The 22,776-nt window shown below is 45.9% G+C and overlaps 1 protein-coding gene across 2 annotated transcripts; it reads right to left on the reverse strand.

Annotated features, from left to right (window-relative positions):
- Positions 1-14,145: 14,145 nt before the first annotated feature.
- Positions 14,146-22,238, reverse strand: Efcab10 (EF-hand calcium binding domain 10). Of its 2 annotated transcripts, none has more exons than XM_038336891.2 (4): positions 22,094-22,238; positions 17,476-17,640; positions 17,297-17,384; positions 14,146-14,224 (listed from the first exon to the last, which is right to left on the reverse strand). In XM_038336891.2, the coding sequence occupies exons 1-4, from the start codon at positions 22,215-22,217 to the stop codon at positions 14,188-14,190; spliced, it is 414 nt and encodes a 137-aa protein (XP_038192819.1). In that variant the 5' UTR covers positions 22,218-22,238; the 3' UTR covers positions 14,146-14,187. The 2 variants fall into 2 exon arrangements, with proteins under 2 accessions (XP_038192819.1, XP_038192820.1); XM_038336892.2 differs by lacking the exon at positions 22,094-22,238 and adding an exon at positions 21,543-21,801.
- Between the last annotated feature and the right edge of the window lie 538 nt (positions 22,239-22,776).

A 22,776-nucleotide genomic window follows, 5' to 3' on the forward strand; every position in this document is an offset into this window, starting at 1 on the left:
AAACTCATGAGCCTCTGCCTCAGGGGAGCTGGGATAAAAGGCGTGTGCCACTTTTCCCGGTTAAGTATTTTCTTTATTGGATTTAGAGTGCCCCTTTCCAGCTGCAACGTTGCCTGAAAACTTTTATGATCCGAAGCTGTTCAACATGGAATAAGAAACATCAGTGGAGTGTATTTCCTCTGGTGAACCCAGTCCTACGCAGCAGGTCACGAATCTCAAAAGGTAACATCTGAACCCGAACCACCACATCTCTCCAGTCTGGTTTCTCTCTTTCTTCTCCTGAAGGAAGTCTGAGGGTGTCTACCATGCTTTTCAATGTTACTGAGCCCAGCTAACCAGCCCCGGGCCTTCCATTGTACACCCAGAGATCAATCAGTTCAGCAAGAGGACTTGTATTGCTCAAAGCAGAAATAAAGCTCCATTTGGGAAGCCCTGTCCCAACAGCCCAAACTAAACTCTTCCTCTGATTCTTACATCCCCTCCTTTTCTTCAGCGATGATCCCTAAGCCTTAGGTGCAGAATTGTGCTCTAGACGTGTTGTGCCAGATTATGACCCTCAGAGAGACCACCAGAAACCAGAGAAGTCCAGACTGCAATAAGCAAAGTTTATTGTTAGGGTAATATGGGCTAGCTCGGGACCACACTCAAAGCAGTGAGGCAGGGAGGAGCTCAAATCCCTCTGTGGGGTTAGCTTTTTAAAGGCAAAGACTACAAGCCCTTCAGGACGGTGAGGGGGGTTTGGCACGGTGCAAGGTCTTCGCTCTTTCCCATTCTGTTATGTCAGCTTGTTTTTTGTTTTCAGAGCAAGGTCACCATGTCCCTGAGTCAGGACATTTTTATCAGTCTCCACCAGGTGGCCAGGCATCCTTGTACTTTGGAATTTCCCCAGTGGGGGATGGGGGCACTATCTTTTCTGGGAACATGAAGCTAGTCTGGGGCTTTTGATTTTAAAACACCATGCTAGGAAATTCCTTCTCGTTCCTTTGAGAATAAGGGATGAGGGTCTCACAGACGTAGCAATTTAGACTGGGATCCACAACTCTACCTTTTGGCTGACAGTTTTCTGAAATGGTCTTTAACGGTTGCAGCATGAAGGTTCCTTGGTGAGGGGTGAGGACTGCACTTTATGTGTGTGTAAAGACGAATATTTAGAGTGTAGTTAGTGGTTTGCCAGTTTACCAAAGTGGTAATTGTAGGTTCTCCTCCAAGATCCATGATATTGCAAGCCATGGATATTGACTAGGTTTCTGTTACTAAGCATGATTTCTGTCATTCTGGCCATGGTTGTGGTTTATGGGCATTTTGGTTGTGTAGAACTTGCATGGTGAGTTTTTGTTGGGCCAAAATTGTCTCAGGGCCTGTACCTCAAGGCCTGTAAAACAGAGAAAAGCCTGGCTTGAGTTTGAGGGAACCAAATGAGGATGAGACAGCAGAAACTAGGTAGATGCCACCCCTCCAGCCAGAGGGAGGGCTTGGCTGCCTCTCATTGGCTGGAGGTACCCCCACATCACACCATGTCACTTAACCTATATAAGCTGATGCTCACAGTAATAAACTGAGTTCCTGCTTTGACTGGACTCCCTATTGTGTCTGATTGTCCTGCATTGTGGGGCTGCAGAATTGGGGTGCACTCACCTTTCTCTGGGGAATAAGGAGGCTAAGGAAGCCTAGCAAGTTATGAACCATGAAAGCTTGTCTTCAGAGAGGAGGCTTCTGGGTCAGTTCCATCTCAGGCCCTCTAGGCCCTGAGTCTGAAGTGCTTGGTATCTTTAGCAATAAAGACTTACCTCTAGGGTATGACCAAGGATGGTAGCAATGCCTTCTAATGTTCAGGGAGTGTCTTAGACAACCCTAACCAACAACTCCAAAGAGGACTTTCCATGTCTGGTACTGGGCTTTTCTTTAGATGGCAGACATGGTCCTGGAGAGTAGCTGAGAATTCTGGATCCAGATCACCAGGCAGCAGGAAGAGAGAGAGCCATTGGGCCTGGCTTGAGCTTCTAAAATCTCAAAGCCCACCCCCAGTGACACATTTCCTCCAACGAGGCCACGTCTACATCAACAGGGCCAACTAATAATGTCACTCCCTGGTGACCAAGTATTCAACTCTATGAGCCAATGAGGGCCATTCTTATTCAGCCCACCACAACGGCCTCAATGTAAATGGTATTTAAACATAAACATTTATTTGGCACATGTTATACTAACTTCATGCCCAGAAAAATGCATAGCGAAGAATGATGTGAGTTTAGCCCTCTTCAAGACTGAAAAATCCTCTCTAAACCTTCTTGTACTTTGTAAATAGATACAATACGACCCTGCCTACCTGCCTGCCATCAAGGTAGGTGGTACAAACATTTAAATAAGATAAATAGTATATCTGTCTTAGCCAGGGTTTCTATTGCTGCAACAAAACACCATGTTCAGAAAGTAAGTTGGGGAGGAAAGGGTTTACTTGGCTCTCACTTCAGCATTGCTGCTCCACTGACGGAATTCAGAACAGGAACTCAAACAGGGCAGGATCCTGGAGGCAGGAGCTGATGCAGAGGCCGTGGAGGGGAACTGCTTACCGGCCTGCCTCCCCTGGCTTGCTCAGCCTGCTTTCTTATAGAACCCAGGACCACAAGCCCAGGAATGGCCCCACCCACCATGGGCTGGGCCTTCTCCCATTGATCGCTAATTGAGAAAATGTCTTACAGCTGGATCTCATGGAGGAATTTTCTCAATTTAGGCTCCTTCCTCTTTGAAGACCCTAAGTTGACACACAAAACCAACCAGTACAATAGCCTTTATGATTTTTTTTATTTCAAATTCATCATGGGATAAAAATGGGAACAAATTGCCCTTAAAATCCAATGATAGAAAAAAATAAATAAAAATAATTCAATATGATAGACACTTAAAGTTCATAAATAAGAAATTTAGTGGCCTTTATCTTTTACTACAAAATCTGCAACACTGGTATAGAAGAATTTTGGTTGGAGTTAATTTTGTCCCAACACTAAAGTCAACTGAATAACTTAAAAAACAAATTTTATACAGGCTAAATCTGACTGGTCAGATCTGAGTGTTCCAGACAAATAAAATTGGTAACTAGGTACATTTTCAGAAAGAGATTTGAATGAGCACAATTCATCCCGAAAGAGGTGTATTTCTTTAAAAGAAAAAAAGCTGGATAAATTAATCCCTAGATAAACCTTACCTAAAGTTGAATATCTGAGTCATGGTTTTGAGCAAAATTAAATGTGGTGCACCACTTTGATGACTGATTTTTGTCAACTTGATCAGATTGGATGACTCATTGGAAATTGAAAATGTATGTCCCTGCATGTTCAGTGGCAGCATTTCCAGAGACAATTAGATGTATATCCCTGCATGTTCAGTGGCAGCATTTCCAGAGACAATTAGATGACACTGGTTTAATTCGTTGGTGAGGCTGGGATGGACAACTTTGAAGATAACTTCCTTTGTGCTTTGGGGTTTTAGCTTCTTAATCTTCAGTTCATGGTCCTAAATATCTTGTGCCCACATGATGAGCAGTTCCAGATTTGCTGGACACATATTGGAAGCAGCCCTGTATATCATGAACCACATTCGGGAGGTAGGCATGGGTCTCACGCATAGACCTGACAAGTGTCTATGATGTCATGGTAGGCATGGGTCTCGCGCATAGCCTGACAAGTGTCTATGATGTCATGGTAGGCATGGGTCTCACGCATGACCTGACAAGTGTCTATAATGTCATGGTAGGCATGGGTCTCACGCATAGCCTGACAAGTGTCTATGATGTCATGGTAGGCATGGGTCTCGCGCATAGCCTGACAAGTGTCTATGATGTCATGGTAGGCATGGGTCTCACGCATGACCTGACAAGTGTCTATGATGTCATGGTAGGCATGGGTCTCACGCATAGCCTGACAAGTGTCTATGATGTCATGGTAGGTATGGGTCTCACGCATAGCCTGACAAATGTCTATGATGTCATTCGCTGGCTTGGGAAACAGTCCTGAATACCACGTGTCCCCATTTTAATGGGACCTAAATAAATGATACACACATCCTGGATATGATGTATCTGCCCAGGAAAAAGGCATAGATACCTTGTACCATAGATACCTTGTATCCTGGGAATTAGTCCTGAATATCATGTACTTGCATGGCAAGGAGTCCTGCATGTTTTACACACTTGGGACTTAGGCACGAATTTATTATTCACCCATGAGAAGTAGTCCTCAATATGTCATACCTAAATAGGAAGAAGCCATGCATATATCATGTACTCACATGGGAAGAAGTCCTGGGTATTATGTTCCTGCACAGGAACAATTTCTGGATACCATGTACCCATGTAGTGATGAGCTGCGGGCAAGCCTGCTTTTCATCCCGCCCGGATCCCGGCCACCTGGCTCCAAGCCACCGGCTAGCTTATGCCCCGAAATAATTACACGGAAACTTTATTCTTTTAAACACTACCTGGCCCATTATTTTCAGCCTCTTATTGTCTAATTCTCACATCTTGCTTTAACCCATTTCTAATAATCTGTGTAACACCATGAATGGTGTCTTACCCGGAAAGATTCAGCATGTCTGACCTGGTGGCTGGCTTCATCGCATCTGTCTCACTGAGGAGAGGCACGGCAGTCTGCCCCAGAGAGGAGAGGTGGGGAAATTGTCTGAGCCATCTACCTCACTTCCTTTTTCCTGTTCTGTCTACTCCACCTATCTAAATCTTGCCCTATCAAAAAGCCAAGGCAGTTTGTTTATTAGCCAATAAGACTCCTCCATCAGACCCACATGTGAAGCATTCCAGGGGTTGTTGGAAGCCGTCCTGCATGTTGTATACAAGCATGGTGTGCAGTTCTGGATATCCTATAACCACTTAGATGGAGCACTTGCCTGAAAAACAGTCCTTGATGTCATGTTTGCACATCGAGAACAGTTCTGGATATCAGGTATCTTCACAGGAAATGCCAGGAATCGTGGAGTTGGCCTGGTCTAGCTGTAATCTAACGATGACACTGAGTGCTTGCTAAAGTTCCACAGTCTCGTGCTCTTCTCTCTTTCCTTCTCTTGTTTATAACCCCAATCCTAAACCAGCACAGAAGCCTGAGCCTAATGTCCTTACGTGGTGCTACAGTAATACCGTGCTGTGCTCTGCTCTCGGGGAAATGCTCACCACCTCTCCTACAGAGCTTCGCTGTGTGGTGCATTGGTGTACACAGTAATACCGTGCTGTGCTCTGCTCTCCGGGGAAATGCTCACCACCTCTCCTTCTGCTCTCCGGGGAAATGCTCACCACCTCTCCTTCTGCTCTCCAGGGAAATGCTCACCACCTCTCCTACAGCACTTGGCTGTGTGGTGCATTGCTGTACACTGTTCTCTTGTCCTTGTTTGCAGCATGTTCTTCACGCATCTGTTTTACCTAGGAACGTAACACAGCTGTTCTGATTAAAGCAACTTCAGAGCTGTAGGAGTAGAACCAGCCACTTCGTAGTAAACAGGTTTCACTTCCCTGCAGTAAACACACACAGCAGATTTTGCAAATATGCCACTGTGCAGAGCTTTGATTTTGCTTTTCCATGTGGGCACGTGTTTTCTAAAGATGACACTGGGACTGTCAAATGTACAGATATTTGTGCTTGGCTCTCCCATTCCTTTCTTGTCCTTAACACTAACAGTAACCCCGGCCCTAACCCTGTGCAGTACTAAAATTAAGAACACGTGTTCTACTTTGTTGGCAAACAATTACCACTTCTCTTACAGTGCTTCGCTGTGAGGTGCACGGGTATAACACAGTTCCCAATCTTGTGGAAGTGCTGAGTTGTCACTGTGATTTCAGTGTGGACGCCCAGGATCAGAGGCACTGCAGTTCTCCATGGTAATAGGAGTCACTTTCCCCTGCAGTGGAAATGCAGTGGTATTTGCTAAGACACCAGCCACTAGGTGGTGTTTCAGTCACTTGTGCCTGTGTTTTCTAGACATAGCATTGAGTGGTTCTAAAATTGCAGTTTTATGCTCTGCTTTATCTTCCTTTCTTGTTCTTAACTCTAGCCCAAAGTCTAATCATAAGACTAATACCAACATGATGTCCTTGTGAAATAAATCCATTTATAAAATAAATTCATGGGCTCTGTTTTTCTGTAGTCGCAGTTCTTCCCTGGGAGGTGCACTGGTGTAACAGAGTTCTTGTTTTTGAATGGGTGTTGCTGTTTTCATTGTTTGTAACAACCTGCTGTAACAGAGTTCTTGCTTTTGAATGGGTGTTGCTGGTTTTATTGTGTTTGTAACAACCTGCTTTACCAAGTAACTTATGTGCAGCTATTCTGATCAAAGAAACTTCAGAGCTGTCTGAGCAAATTCATCATGTCACTGATACATTGTTAACAGAACTCACTTTTTCTGCAGTAGAAGTACAAAGACTTTTACAAATACCCGTCTGTGCAGTGTTTTGTTTTGTTTTGTTTTCACTAAGGTGTGTGTTTTCTAAGGTTGACATTGTGTGCTGTTAAACTTGTAGATTTTTACACTGGGATCTAATACTCCTTTCTTGTTCTTAATCCTAAACCTAACCCAAACTCTGTCCTTAACCCTAACCCTAAATCTAACCCAGATTTTATCCTTAAACCTAACCCTGACCCTGACACACCACAGTTACATTGAAAAGAAGTAACTTCTCGTATTGGAAAGTATATATTTTTTTTCTGGTTTTTCGAGACAGGGTTTCTCTGCAGCTTTAGAGCCTGTCCTGGAACTAGCTCTTGTAGACCAGGCTGGTCTCGAACTCACAGAGATCTGCCTGCCTCTGCCTCCCGAGTGCTGGGATTAAAGGCGTGTGCCACCACGGCCCAGCACTGGAAAGTATATTTTTAAACTAAGTGTAACTTTCATCAGTGGCACACATCTGTAACCACAGCACTCAAGGAGCTGAGGCAGGGGGATGTCATGAGTTCTAGGCCATCCTGCATTATCACAGTAAACAAAAGCAACAATCTAAACATACACACTTGGGTCTAGTAAGCATTATAAATCTTTTTTCCTTTTCTAGAATTCTACTTACCCTTCTTCTCTCCTTGAATATTGTGGTAGTTTAAATGTCACTGGCCCCCATAATCTCATAGGGAGTGGCACTATTAGGAGGTGTGGCTTTGTTGAAGTGAATATGGCCTTCTTGGAGGAAGTGTGTCACTTGGAGGCAGGCTTTGTGGTTTCCTATGCTCAGGTTACCAACCAGCAAGTTCCTCTTGCTGGGAAGATGTAGGTCTCTTAGCTATAGCTACAGCACCATGTCTGTCTGTACATCACCATGCTGTCTGCCATGATGATAATGGACTGAGCTTCTGCACTGTAAGAAAGCCACCCGAATGAACTGTTTTTCTTGTAAGAGTTGCTGTGGTCATGGTGTCTCCTCACAGCAATAAAAACTTTAAGACAAAGGTCTTATGTGTCTTAATCACTGTTCTATTGTTGTGAAGAGACAACATGACCAACACAACTCTTACAAGGGAAAGCACTCAATTAGAAGCTTGCTTACCGTTTCAGAGGCTGAGTCCGTTATCATTGGAACAATCATAGCAGCATGAAGGCGCGCACTGGAGAAGAGCTGAGAACTACATAATGATCCACAGGCAGGAGTGGGGAGAGAGAGGGAGGGAGGGAGAGAGAGAGAAGAAAGAGAGAGAGAGGGGGGGGGAGTGAGAGAGAGAGAGAGAGAGAGAGAGAGAGAGAGAGAGAGAGAGAGAGAGAGAGAGAGAGAACACTAATCCTTTCAAACAATTCCACTCCCTGGTCTGAGCATTCAAATATATGAGTCTATAGGAGCCATTCTTATTCAAATAGCTATATTATGTGTTCATAGATTTAAGTTTTCATCTTGCTATTAGTCTAATAAAATATGTCAACTATTAGTTAAGTAGAGGTAATCAGATTTTGAGTGTACCTCCACTCAAAAATGCCTTTAGTGACTGCGGATATAGCTCAGTCATAGTATTGAGCCAAAATTATCTCAGGGCCTGTACCTCAAGGCCTGTAGGACAGAGAAAAGCCTGGCTCGAGTCTGAGGGAACCAGGTGAGGATGGGACAGCAAAATCTCGGTAGCACCCCTCCAGCCAGAGGGAAGGCTTGACTGCCTCTCATTGGCTGGAGGTACCCCCACATCACACCATATCACTTAACCTATATAAGCTGACACAGTAATAAACTTGAGATCCTGCTTTGACTGGACTCCCTATCGTGTCTAATTGTCCTGCTTTGTGGGGCTGCAGAATGGGCAGATAGCGCACTCACCTTTCCCTGGGGAATAAGGAGGCTAGGGAAAGCTAGCAAGGTAGTTGCTGTCCCCATGCACAAAGCCCTGGGTTTGATTCCTTACAACATAAACTGGATGTGTGGAGGATCACAGCATAATCTGGAATGTCTGATCCCAGAACAAGGGAGGTGGAGGCAGAAGTTCAGAAGTTCAAGGTCTTCCTTGGCTATACAGGAAGTTCAAAGACAACTCAGGGTATATGAAACACTGCCTCAGAAAAAAAGCCTTTATAGTCTCAACATTGGTTAATTTTTTTAAAGATATTTCAGATCCAATATTAAAGAGACCACAGAGGCATTCTGGGTTGACTTCTTGGACAGAGCGCCCTCCAGCTGGGACTCTGTATCTCAAGAAAATCTATTAAAATGCAGCTTTGTATTTGAATTTATACCTGTGTGCTTCATAAAGCACATTTCATGACAGAAACCATTCATAAGGACCATAGATAACCGTATGATGGTGAAATATACATCGAACTATAAAAACCATGCTGAACAAATAGGATAAAGAATTCATGAAGACACATTATAAATATAAACTAGTATATCATAAAAACAAAACAGACAAACATACCACTTTGAAATATAGTATATAACTTAAAAAAAATTATAGCCTGACAGTGGTGGTGCATGCTTTTAATCCCAGCACTCAGGAGGAAGAAGCAGATGGATATCTGTGAGTTTGAGGCCAGCCCAGTCCAAAGAGTGAGTCCCAGGACAGCCAAGACTCTTTCACAGAGGAACCCCATCTCGAAAAAGAAATTATAACGCTGCCAGGCAGTGGTGGAGCACGCCTTTAATCCTAGCACTCAGGAGGCAGAGGCAGGCGGATCTCTGAGTTTTAAGCCAGCCTGGTTTACAGAGTGAGTTCTAGGACAACCAGGGCTACACAGAGAAACCAAATCATAAAGCTGAGGTTGGAGATTTAGCTCAGTGGTTAAGCCCTTGTAAAGTGCAAGTGAAGCCCTGGATTCAATCTCTTCACCAACTGAAATGGCATAGAAGTCTCTAAGTGGAGCTGAGAAAGTAGGCCAGTTGTTAGCACATCTTCTACCTTGTTCAACCAGTGTTCAATCTCCAGCACTGCCAAAAATAGTTAACTGGGGGCTGGGAGTATAATTCGGTGGTAGTAGAGCACTGGCCTAACGTGTGAGGCTGCAGGTTCAGTTCTTAGCAGCTCCATCACCTCAACAAAATTAACTGAAAATGTGTACATAGTGTCATTTTCTGGAGCACGGAAAATGAAATAATGGTGTCATAGAGAGAGTATAATACCGTGAGCAATGGTTAGCGCATGCTTCTTTATAAGGTCAGTCGGCGGCGTGCGTTCGTTCCTTCTGTGTTGTGTTCGACTTCCAGCGAGTACTTCCTGCTCAGCTCCCACTTGCCACTAAGACTCTTCATAGCGAGAAACAAATCGTCAATGTTATGCCAGGTGATCCGATGAGAGACCCATCCCAGGGCAGATTCTTAGTATCAGTGAAATTCTCTGTAGAACATCGTAACTGTTTGGTGCCACTGTCTGTTAATGGAGATGATTTAGCTGTCCTCTCTACCTGTGGAAGACTAAAAATCTGTTGCTGAGAACGGGGGAGGAGCAAAATTTAAAAGCTGCCCCTACATACTAATGTATTCTGGCTTTTATGGGACTGGTTTTGTCTTCGCACCAGAAGTCCTTCAATCATATCCTGACCCACAACTCCGGCAGAAGCCCACTTCTCTACCAGAGGCCGCACCAGTATCCAGACTCCACGGTAAAGACTCGCACACAGACAACAGCCATCCACACTTCCTCAGCGCTGCCCAGCTCCCACGGCGCCTTCTGCCCTCATCCCAGCCCACAACCCTGGCAGAAGGCAGCTGCTCTGCACGAGCCCACTCAGCTGAGTCAGTGGAATCATATCCAAGACCCAGACATAAATCCGCACACCTATGAATGCCTAATAAGAAACCAGAATTACACAATGAAAAAAATGAGACATCTTCAGCAAATGATGCTAGCCTAACTGAATGTCTGCATGTAGAAAAAAGATAGAACGTTATCTATCACCCTGCATGGAACTCAAGTCCAAGCGGATCAAAGACCTCAACATAAAACCAGATACACTGAGCCTCATAGAAGACAAAGTGGGGAACAGCCTTGAACTCATTGGCACAGGAGACCACTTTTAAGATAAAACCCCTGTAGCACAGACACTGAAAGCAGCAGTTAATAAATGGGATCCCATGAAACTGAAAGGCTTCTGTAGGGCAGAGGACGCCGCCAATAAGACAAAACAGTAGCCTACAGAATGGGAAAAGATTTTCACCAACTCCGCATCTGACGGTGGGCTAATTTCCAAAATAAATAAAGAACTCAAACATTAGGTGAAGCTTGAGGGTATCCTGAGGAAGAGGGAGAGGAAGGATTGTAGAATCCAGAGGGGAGAAGGACACTAAAAGAAACCCCACAGAATCAGTCAACCACTGCTCACAGGGGCTCACAGAGGCTGAACTGACTGTAGGGGAGCCTGCATGAGTCTGTACTAGGTCCTCTGCATATGTTACAGTTCTGTAGCTTAGTCTTCCTGTGGGACTCCTAACAGTGGGACTGGGGGTTGTCTCTGACTCTTGACTGTTTCTGGGACCCTGTTCCTACTGCAGGGTTGCCTTGTCCAGCCTTAATGAGGAGAGCTGTCTCATCTTATTGCAACTTTATACACCACATTTGGGTGAAATCCCTGGGAGCCCTGCCTTTTCTGAAGAGAGACGGAGGAGGGGTGGGCTATGAAGAGGGGGTGGTGTGGAGAGGGACTGGGAGGGGAACTGCAGAGGGGATGGAATGTATATGAGAAGAAAAAGTGTTTAAATATTGCTCTAAAGCGTTTCAGTCATCCTTATAGTAAATACGTAAAGTGAAAAGCGCCAAAGTGCTTGTGCTGTGTTATTCCACGAGCAGCAGCAGAAAACAGTGGCAGCTCACCTCCTGTCTGTTTCTGATTGTCTGCTGATAACCATTTGTCTTGGGTCAGGCCACGCCAACCACTGAGAACTGTTTTCAGCTGTAGGTGACAGAAATCTGATCACAACTAGCCTAAGTGTGGAAGTGATGGGGGCGGGGATAGATGAGGGAGCTGTGTAATGAGCAAACTGGGCATGCCTGCTCCACGGTTCGGGCAGTCCCTGGACGGACGGCCATAGGCAACTCTGGGCTTACTACTGCAAAAAATGACATTTTAGTCCTCTGATGGTCATAATTGCAGGCTTACGACACCCTTCAGTCTGTGTCTAGAAGAACCGGATACTACTAATTTGAAGTCAGCCTGAACTACACAGCAAGATCCAGTCTTAAAACAGTGCAAAAAAGAAAACAAAACTACCCTCATATGTTCCAAAAACAAAACAAACCAGCGGATAAACAAAAACCAGCAAACCCCACTCTAAGCTATTACCAGCCTGCACGCTGAGAGTTTTAAACCTCTGTGTGTGGTGGGTGGTGACGGAGGCTTCTGCAGCTGCTGAGAGAATAGTCAGCCTGGCAGCTCTCTAGACAGCAAGATGGAATCATAAATCCAGTGTTTCCAGTCCTTTGGACAGGCAAAGACAAAGGGAAAACTTCTCACAGAAAAACGTACACACTATTGTACGATATAGAAATTCTCTTTCAGGACGCCCAGCACTGTGTTGATAAATGGACTAAGTGATGACTGTTCAGTTCTTTCTGCAGCTCCAGCAGGCAGCACTGCAGGTCTGTGCAGAGGGTAACGCCCTCAGAAGGCTGCAGCTGGGACAGCCGGCCTCCACCTCAACGCTGACTCGCCAGCTAAACCATGTTTGCAGAGGACTGAAAGACGCTGCAAAATTGAATCAGAAAGCAAGGTGTGTCCCGCGTCAGTCACCCTCCACACCAGCTAGCCAGAGTCGAGGGTGGCATGGGCACTCCAAATGACAGCTTTTGTAGAGCTTGGGGCTGCGTGTAGGGTAGGGCCAAACTCCGGTTTTGATGGAAACCTCTCTAAAATCTAGTCTTCTGAAGAATTACTCAATGAGTGAGTGACGAGCAGCCCTCAGAGAAGTGGCAGGTTGTCTGGGGTTGACTAGCGCGTGTGTCACTCGTTTTACGAAGTGCCCTGTGTGTGCTCACATTCTTAATTTGCTCTCCTGCCTGTATGCCCTAGCGTGGTACCTGCACACAGAGCACTGGCATCAATAGGAAGTATATTGGTTCGTTTGCTGAAGTCAGGGCATAAGACTGACTGGTATCTTTTTAATTCTAAAGATAAACTTTCATCTTTTAACTTTATTAACAATTGAATTTAGAGGCTAATGGGAATATTAAATAATTAAAAATTAACATATAAATATAGACACATTTATTTCTGGTATACATTTCAATATTAGACCTATTTTTTAGCTCCAGAATTCCTCCAGGACAGACTGTCTCTTCAGATCCCAACGGGCGGTGATGTCCCTGTCCAGGTCAGCTGCCCACTCTTGCCGACCTTATGGGACCATCTGCTTCGGCTGGGGCTGCAGCTGTTTCTCCTTATTCGGGGGTTTCTGGCAAATGCTGGTGGGGAAGCTGGATTATACACCCATCAGGAGGTAGATCAGTGGGGACTGGCCGGCTGCACTGGTGAAGGCAGCCGTCACATGGATGGCTCTTTGCTTATGACAAGCCTTGTGGATTATTTCAATGACAGACACGGAATCTTTCCCGTTTTCTCACTATTGTGAGAGACCAGAAAGCTGTTTTAAAAGAGTAAGCCTAACAACGCCTAACCGTAAATATTGGTGTAATCAAATGCTAGAGGAGTTCGCTTCTTTTTTAACAACTCAGAGGTTCAGATAGTTGTTGCCAGAACAAAATCAGGAGCTGGGAAGATGGCTGGGCAGTTAAGAGCACATGTTGCTCCGCAGAGGACTGGGGTTGTTCGGTTCTCTTTCTCCCTTGAGATCACTGGCTGCATTGGTCCGTGAGGGTGGGCAGAGCAGAGCAGGGAATGGGTTTCATGTGGCTGAGAGTACAGTGGCCCCCAGATCTCCAGATGATGTCTGTGAATCAGCTCAACTTTATTTCAGAGTGTGAGGAATAGACAGCATGGGGAAGCCCGAGGACAGACCCTAGTATGTATTAAGAGGCGGGTTCCTATCATAAGGCTTTGTATGTGGTAGCAGGGCCCTATATCAAAACTCTTAGTACAAATCTTAGTTACCATACAGACAGCAGAGGAAAAAGTAGCAGAAACTGCCAAAGGTCTCACTAAAGATAAATCAGGCATCCAGCCTTAGAGACAGCTTGGCATGTTCTCTGGGCTCAAGGACACTCTTCAGGTAACAGCAGGTAGAGAATGAGAAGTCTCACCTCGGCAGGGGGAAGGGGAAGGGAGTCCCACATGGAGCTTTGGAAAAAGCTGCCAGAATATGATAGGCTGTGACTTCTGACCAGCAAGGCCTCCCAACAGGATTTGGTTCTCAGCACCCATGGTGGCTAACAACCATCCATAACTCCAGTTCCGGGGTATCTGACACCCTCTTCTGGCCTCCACAGGCACACATGTGGTGCACACACACATACATGCAAGCAAAACATGCACATAAAATAAAACCTAAAATATTAAAAAAATTAAAGCCTTAACACATTCATTCTGAATGCATTATATTTTTAAAACACACTAGGGGAACAAAATAACGGGTGTGGTCCACATCCTCGGAAGTTGACTAGAACCAGGCGTAGAACACACGTTGGACCTGCTACCTCACATCTAGTTCAGTGCTATTTGCCGATCACTGTAGCACAATTCTGCTGCAGTGGGGTTGAAATCGTCTGATAAAGTTCTGAGTTAATGAAAGGGGACGAATGAAAACTTGGAGATCATTTATTAGCTGGAGTTACGATGTCACTAAAACGACGACCATATTTCCTGCGTTCTCCTGTTCCTAAGAAAACAAAGAACAGAAAACTCAGCTGCGGGAAGCAGAGGAATTACAAACGGGAATGCAGACCTCTGAAGACAGTGGGAGGGCAAAGGTCAGCCACAGCTGACCTCTACCTTGCTAATCAAGGCGAGCTGCTCGGGCAGTGATGGCCCACGCCTGTAATCCCAGCTCTTGGGAGGCAGAAGCAGGTGGATCTCAGTGAGTTTGAGGCCAGCCTGGGATACAAAGCGAGTTACAGGACAGCCAGGACTGTTACAAAGAGAAATCCTGTTTTGAAAAACAAAATAAAAAACAAAAACAAAACAAAAATAGAAAAAAAAAAAAAAACCACCACCAACACAAAGATACACTTATTTATGGATGTATGTTGGTAACTGAGGTTCCTGTATCCAGTTTGGAAATTCAATATGTTTATCTAAGTGGAAGACACCTATAATTCCAGCACTCTGCCTGAAGCAGAGGATCACTGTGGGTTCAAGACTCACCTGGGCAACACAGTGAGATTCTGTCTCATCAGAAAAACAAACAAACAAACAGCACAATAGTTTTATGAGATGGTGGTTAAGCTATTGTTGTTCCTGATTTTCAATTCTCGTGTCCTTCCATTTAAAGTATTTCTTAGTTGTATTTGTGTGTGCATTCATGTGCAGATGTGTGGGTTTATCTGTGCATTGTGGGATATACATGTGTGTGCCTGTGGAGGTCAGAGGTCAACCTTGGGACTCTGGGCAAGCCCCAGGGTTCCTTCTGTGTCTGTAAGCCATCATGCCAGGATTTACATGGGTCCTAGGGAGTGAACTCTTCATGCTTGCTTGTCAATGGCAAGTACTTTACCCGTTACCACTGGGCAACTCCTCAGCCCTTCCGAGTTTCGTTTCTGTTACAATGGTTGAAACATTTTAGAGACCAGATACTGCTCTAGTCATTTGTCTGTGGTAATATTTATGTAAATTATGAGATAAAACCTGTGTGCGTGTGCGTGCGTGTGCACGTGTGATGTGTGTGTGATATGTGTGTGTGCCTGCGTGTGCGTGTGCGTGTGATGTGTGTGTGTGATGTATGTGTGTATGTGTGTGTGTGTGATGTGTGTGTGTGTGTGTGTGTGGTGTGTGTCTAGATGTGTGTGTGTGTGTGTGTGTGTGTGTGTGTGGTGTGTGTCTAGATGTGTGTGTGTGTGTGTGTGTGTGGTGTGTGTCTAGATGTGTATTTGAGTCCGGGAAAGTAGAGGCCAGAGGCTGGAGTGCGGTGTCTTCCTCAGTTGCTCCCCACCTTATTTTATGAGACAGGCTCAGTGAACCTGGAGCTCACTGATTGGCTAACCTTGCTGGCTCTGGGATCCACCTATTTTTCCCAGTGCTGGTGCTGTAAAGGACTATGTGCTCAGCTTTTACTTATGAGCTGGGAATTTGGTCTCAGTTCTTCATGGTCATGTAACAAAACCCTTTCCTAGCTGAGCCATCTCCCTGACATGACACAAAAACCTCATACTCTCCTTCTCCTTTAACAATTGATTGGCCGTGGGCTATGTAAAGTAATAGGTTGTGTATGTGTGGTATTAAGAGATCAAACTCAGAGCCTTGCTCCACCAACATCCCCAGCCCAAGCAATGATCCCTTGATTAATAAATCCTCAGAGAATAAGCTTTTACACAAACTGAGCTTAATTAGCTAGAAAATTTCTACACCTATAAAGTTTTATTCAATTTTATTCTGACATGGCAACTACTTAGTAATCTCAATGCTGTAATACCTCAGTCTAAAATTGTTGGGCTAAGGGCTGGAGAGAGAGCTCAGCTCTAAGAGGTTGCTCTTCCAGAGGGATGTGGGTTCAATGCCCAGCACACACCTGGTCACTCATACCAGTCTGTAACTCCAGCCCCATGGGATACATTGCCCTCGTCTGTCCACCATGTGCACTGCAGTGCGCAGACACTTAGGCAAATCCTCAGACACATAAAATATAAATAAAATCCCCCCAAAATTAATTTTCAGGCTTGCACACAGCCTAGATTGTTGATCTTTACTTTGACAAAGGTAATTTTGATAAAATTCTTTAAGATACATGCTATTCTATTTTCTCAGACAGAAAGATTGAAATTGCTTTATAGCTCAGGCTGGCATTGAACTCATGATTCTCCTGCCACTCCCCCCCCCAACATACTGGGATTCCAAGCATGCATCGCCGTGCCTGCTCTATATAAAGTCATTTCAATCTATAATTATCATTGCGTGTATATGTCCGGTGTGTGTAGGGGCATGTGTCATGCATGTGGATATCAGAGGACAACTTAGTGTCATCATTTCTCCCTCTCCACACGTCCGTGAGTCCCAAGGGTCCCACTGTGATCGCCAGGCTTACACAGGGAACACTTTTACACACTCAGTCTTCTCACTGGCCTGACACTAAAGTTTATACAGAGATTTTCTAGTTGCTATGTGGAGCTGAGAGCTCGGTCTCCTCACCTCGTATTTGAGAATTGGTGAGGTTTCCTTTTTTCTAAGAGTTAGACAGGGTCTCTCTGTATTTCCCTGCCTGCCCTGAAGCTCACTTTGTAGATCAGGCTATCAGCCTGCTCTGCCTTCTGACTGCTGGGATTAAAGGAGGCGGGCTCCAACAAGCCCCACAGTGGTGGGGTTTCCTACTGAGGAAAGACCAAGGCTGCCTCTGGATCCTCCGCCCCAGCTCTCTCTTTAGCCCTCTCCTTCCCCAGGGTGGGTTTTCCCTGCTTTTGCTTCGTGATGGCTGAAAGCCCAAGGGCAGCGAGTGGAGGTGGGGAGAAGGCATGGGAGGTAAAAAGTGCAAGTTGGAGTCCTCAGACCCCATGTAGAGCTGCGCACAGTAGGGTGAGCTCTGCTTCTACAGCAGCAGCAAACAACAGAGAGACAACGTGAGAGGTGAGAGCTGACCGCTGAGATTGCTCTGATCTCCACATGTGTGTATGTGCCATGCATGCACACGTATTATACTCACACACACATGCACAAACAAGAAAGGGTAGTGGCACTGTGTATGCAATGGTATTAATAGCTTCAAAATCATAACACGTTATTAAAATATTTTTTAGAAACTTACACTTCATCTCTGAACTTCTCCAGAGTTATTAAATGTCCGTCATCATTCAAAACTTCATCTGCAGTGCACAGACCCAGGTTCTTTAGAGCTGTAAAGGTGAGAAGAAAAGAATGTAGAGAAGGGAAACACTTTGAGCTGGAGAAGTTACCAGTGGCCCACGTGGCGTAGGTCCCACTGACCTTCTTTGTATTGCACGAAGGATATGCAGCCTCTGCCATGGGAGTCCATCATCTCAAACATCGACACAATGTTAGAGTTTTCCATGAAGAAAGGATACGCTATGCCCGTTACCTTGGCAATCCTCAGCCGTTCCAGAAGAGAGATTAAGTACTCCCTTGGTTTCTCTGCAAATACACAGTTGAGACTCGTTCTTACATGAAATTGACCTGTGTCACAAGTAGAAAGAGTCCAGGCACTCAGGGTACAGGTCTTGCTTCCATGGAACTCACACCACAGCAGAGAACACATGCGTAGGGCGCTCTACCTCAGAGGACTAAGTGTCGAGGCAGCACCTGAGTGCCCGGAGGTCGCACCTGGGAAAGCGCCCCAATTGATCTGATTTGCAGCCGGGGATGGAAACCAGGAAGAAGGCGGAAGGGCATGGTGCAGGGAAGAAGCTGGGAAACCAGGAAGACAGGGAGGGGGTGGTGCGAGAAGAAGCTGGCCAGCTACGTGTGCTCTGGGTGAACAGGATCTTCTACTGAACCAATTTTAAAAACAGAAAATCCAATCGATTGTCCAGAAATAATGTGACAATCACGGCAGAAGTAGGACATAAGGTGGAGTGGCTTGGATGGCAGAAGCTGGCCATGGACTGTGTACCTACTGGCAGGAGTAGCAGGAGCTGGTCACAGTGTGTCCACCGGCTTCTGCTCACCTCTCTCTCCTTTCTGTGTGTCCCAGGGAATGGAGTCACCTGCAGGACAGGCTTTCCCAGCCCAGTTAACCTCATCAAGACAGACAGGCACAGACACACCAGAGGCCCGTCTCCCGGATGATTCTAGACCTCAAGTTGACAACCGGAATTAACCACCATGAGGACTCCTTGTGCTTTTCCTATCACAACAATAGTGTGGTCACAATACATTTCACACCTCCAAAAAATTGTTTTTAATATATTGATGTAGGTCGGAAGTATTTAAGTTTCCAGTTTTCTACAATGGTGTTCTGAATAGCATTTAAGGCTAGGTGTGATGATGTTTACCTACAAAGCCAGCACTGGGGAAGTAGAGGCAGAAGGATCAGGAGTTCAAGGCCAGTCTCAGCTACCTAGGAAGTTCTAGGGCAGCCTGAGATATGAAACCTTGTCTTTAAAAACAAACCAACCAAAGATGGGTGCTGGCTAGTTTATGTCAACTTGACACAAGCTAGAGTCTCCTGAGGGGAGGAGACCTCAACTGGGAAAGTGCTGCCATAGGTCTGACTGGTGAAATCAGACTGAGCAAGTCATGAGGAGCAAGCCAGTAAGCAGCACCCTCCACACAGCCCCTGCCTCCAGGTCTCTGCTCTGCTGGAGTTCCTGTCCTGACAGCAACAGTAACCTTAACTAGGATAGACATTTCAAGAAGTACCACAAGTATTTGTTTATTTTCTTATTTTGGCTTTGAACTCTTAGTCTTCCTGCCTCCATGTGGATGTGGGGATACAGATGTTACTGTGAGTGTGTTCCATGTGGGTGTGGGGATACAGATGTTACTGTGTGTGTGCTCCACGTGGGTGTGGGGATAAAGATGTTACTGTGTGTGTGTTCCATGTGGGTGTGGGGATACAGATGTTACTGTGTGTGCTCCACGTGGGTGTGGTGATACAGATGTTACTGTGTGTGTGTTCCATGTGGGTGTGGGGATACAATGTGGGTGTGGGGATACAGATGTTACTGTGAGTGTGTTCCATGTGGGTGTGGGGATACAGATGTTACTGTGTGTGTGTTCCATGTGGGTGTGGGGATACAGATGTTACTGTGCGTGTGTTCCATGTGGGTATGGGGATACAGATGTTACTGTGCATGTGTTCCACGTGGGTGTGGAGATTCAGATGTTACTGGGTGTGTGTTCCACGTGGGTGTGGGGATTCAGATGTTACTGTGCGTGTGTTCCATGTGGGTGTGGGAATACAGATGTCACTGTGCGTGTGGTTTGCATGGTGCTGGAGATTGAACCCAAGTCTCGTGTGTTCTGACAAGCACTCTACTAAGCTACATTCCCAGTACCGTGCACTGGGCAAATGTGATCCCAAAGTGAACTTGCAGAAAACCCATATTTTCCATCTTACAAATACTCACGATTACAAGTGTGTATGGTTAAAATGAGATACACCACATAGGGAACACACAGTAAACAAAGGCCTACATAACCAGGTCTATCCTTCGAAACAGGCAGCAGGCAGCTGGCTCGGCACCTCTCACTGAGATGGACTGCTGGAATCTGGTCCTGGGAATCCATAGTGGAAGAGAGAACAGGCTCCTCATGTTGTCCTCCAACCCTCACATGCACACATGCACACACGCACACATGCACACACACATATGCACACATGCACACATGCATGGAATGAATATATATCATTTCAAATAAAGGAAGAGAAAATCAGAAAACTATGTCTGCTCTAGTTTACCCTTAGCAAACAACTTCCCCTCTTTTTGAAATGAAAAAGAAACCCTAGGAAGTAACCAGTGGCTCTGGAGAGACTCTCACTCAGAGCCCAAGGCTCTCTTGTGGTCTAACTGGTCGGTTTGCTGCTGGATAAAATCTTTAGCTTCTTTCTGTTCTGTGTAATTCTTCAGTATTTTGAACAAGATGAACAATCTGGATACACCAGTGTAAACTGAGACCCCTTACATCTGAGTTAGTAATGGGACACATTAGAGCCGGAAGACTGAGAGCTAGGGCCACAGTTATTAGAGACGACAGTTACCTGCTGAGAGGAGATGTACATGGGGGGATATCTGTGTCTATGCAGACAGAGATACATGTGGGAGAATTAGCAATACACAGAAAACTGAGCAAAAATTAAAATTGTAAGCCAGGCAGTGGCAGTGGTGGTGCACACCTTTAATCCCACCACTCGGGAGGCAGAGGCAGGCAGATCTCTTTGAGTTCGAGGCCAGCCTGATCTATAAGAGCTAGTTCCAGGACAGGCTCCAAAGCCACAGAGAACCCCTGTCTCAAAAAACCAAAAAATAAAATAAAATAAAATTGTAGTATTGTTAACTTCAGAGAAAAAAAACAAAGGAAATGTAATACAAGCATAACACACACACAACATTAGCTGTTCACATTTGTCTGAAAATCGCATTGACAGTTTGGAACATTGGCTGTACTAAGTTTGTGTTTTTCATTTAATGGCAAGGAGAGTTAGGTTAGTGGTTGAGGGCACTTGTCCCTGAAGAGGACCTGGTTCAGGCACTAAGCACCCGTATGGTGGAGCGTATCCACGGTAACTCCAGAATCTCTCTTCTGACCTCCTCAGGCACCAGGCTCGCTTGTGATGCACAAAACCCCTATACATGTTTAAAATAAATACATTTTTTAAAAATAAAATATTTTGAAATACTTTTTTCAGTCGCCTAGGAGGTCATGCTAGTTTTCTTCTTTTCCAATTTAGCATGGTATTTCTGTTTCTTTGCACAGAATTAAATGGGCATTTTGGAATTTTAGAGACTCATCGTGAATGCTGGTGGGCTCCAATCACTGTGGGAGGAGGCAATGCCATTTTCAGCTCAACATAACTTTTTACCGTACATCACCAAAACTTCTGAAATAACCCAAATTTTGAAAGGATCTAATGTATAAAAATGCCAGGAAAACCTGGCTCCCCGGGAGGATCCTGGCAGCTCAGGCTATCTTAGAAATGAAAAGATCTGTTACTTGCCCGGCCAAGGTTGGTTGACCTGCAATTCATTTAATACCCTACCCCACTCCCATTCTCATGAGATCGGTGGAGACCATTGGAAAACTTCCCGTCCTTTCCCAAGCGCTCATAACTAAGAGGTGGACTTGGGGCTAGGCGGTCCCGACTCTGCCACCCTCCCTGCAGCACCGAGCAGGCACCGAGAGCCTTTTATCATGTTTGACTGGGGAGTGGTTGGGGTCACGAGTCAGTGAACAACTGCAGGGCTCCACTCGTCCCGAGGCAGGGGATGGAGTGAGTGGGGAGGACAGGGTGTGGGGAGCGAAGCGGCGGACTGGGGACCCTTTGCCTGGGCAGAGGAAGACAGAAAGCCTGTGGAGGCAAGACCCCTCCTTACTTGGTCGGTCAAAGAGGAGGAAGCTGGTGAGTTGGTTCAGCAGCTCCATTATCCGATGTTTTTCTAAATATTCCTTAGCCAGAAGCTCCCTGTCACCCTCAGAGTTCATGTTTCCGTGCTCAGCTGTTGCTAGGCGACCCGGCAGCGTCCTGGAGCCCCGACTCCGCCCCTCTACGCGTTCAGTCACGTGACGCGCCTAGCCACCACCACAACGACCACCACCACCTCCTCTTCCTCTTCCCCTTCTCCTCCCCCTTCCCCCTCTCCGCCTCCTTCTCTTTCTTCTTCTCTTCCTCCTCTTCCTCCTCCTCCCCCTTCTCCTTCACCTTCTCCTTTTCTTTCTCCTCCTCCTCCTCCTTCTCTTCCTCTTCCCTTTCTCCTCTTCCTTCCCCCTCTCCTCCTCCTTCTCTTTCGTCTTCTCTTCCTCCTCCTCCTCCTTCTTCTCCTCCCCCTTCTCCTTCCTCTTCTCCTCCTCCTTCTCTTCCTCTTCCTCCTCCTCTTCCTCCTCCTCCCCCCTCTTTTCCTTCTCCTCCAGCTCTCTCTCCGGGTACCTCGCGCACACCTTCCCGCCCTAGAACAATGTCCTTCCAGGGTCTTCCGTGGTGCAGAAGCGTAGGTGTGGCGGGCAGTCAGCCAGGGCACGTGCGCTTGCGGGACGAGGGTCAACCCTTCCATCGACCGAGGCTGGGCATGGTTGGTACCTGTCGCTGCACCCGGCTCTGTGCCTGTTTGTCGGAGGATGAGGCTTTAGATATTAAGAACACCGGATTCACCGATAAAAGAACTAACGTCTGCAGTTCTGAGAGCCCTAAAAAGCATTTTTGCTGATGAGCGCCCTGCATGGATGCTCTGGCTACCGGTAGGAGGTCTCAGCTTAAGGATTCTGAGCCCAGAGGGTTGGCTGCTTAAACTTTTCCCACCTTTAACGCTTTTCAAGTGGGACCTAGGTATATAAATTCAACAACAGGTCTTTGAAGTCAGGTGTGGTGGTGCAGGCGTGTATACCCAAGCAGTTTGGGGTGGGGATCCAGGCCCGCCTGGGATACACGACCCTGCTTCAGAAAACGGAAGCAAACTGGAAATTCTTTTTTTCCCCCCAAATCAAAATCTCACTTAATGATTTTATTTTATTCTATAAAATTCAAGGCAGCAAATCAAACATTTGGAACTAGGATATAGCTCAATGGTACAGTATGTCAAGACACAAGGTTAGCCCCTCAGCACTGCGATACCA

This window comes from Arvicola amphibius, chromosome 7 (assembly GCF_903992535.2).
Source record: "Arvicola amphibius chromosome 7, mArvAmp1.2, whole genome shotgun sequence".
Classification (NCBI taxonomy): domain Eukaryota; kingdom Metazoa; phylum Chordata; class Mammalia; order Rodentia; family Cricetidae; genus Arvicola; species Arvicola amphibius.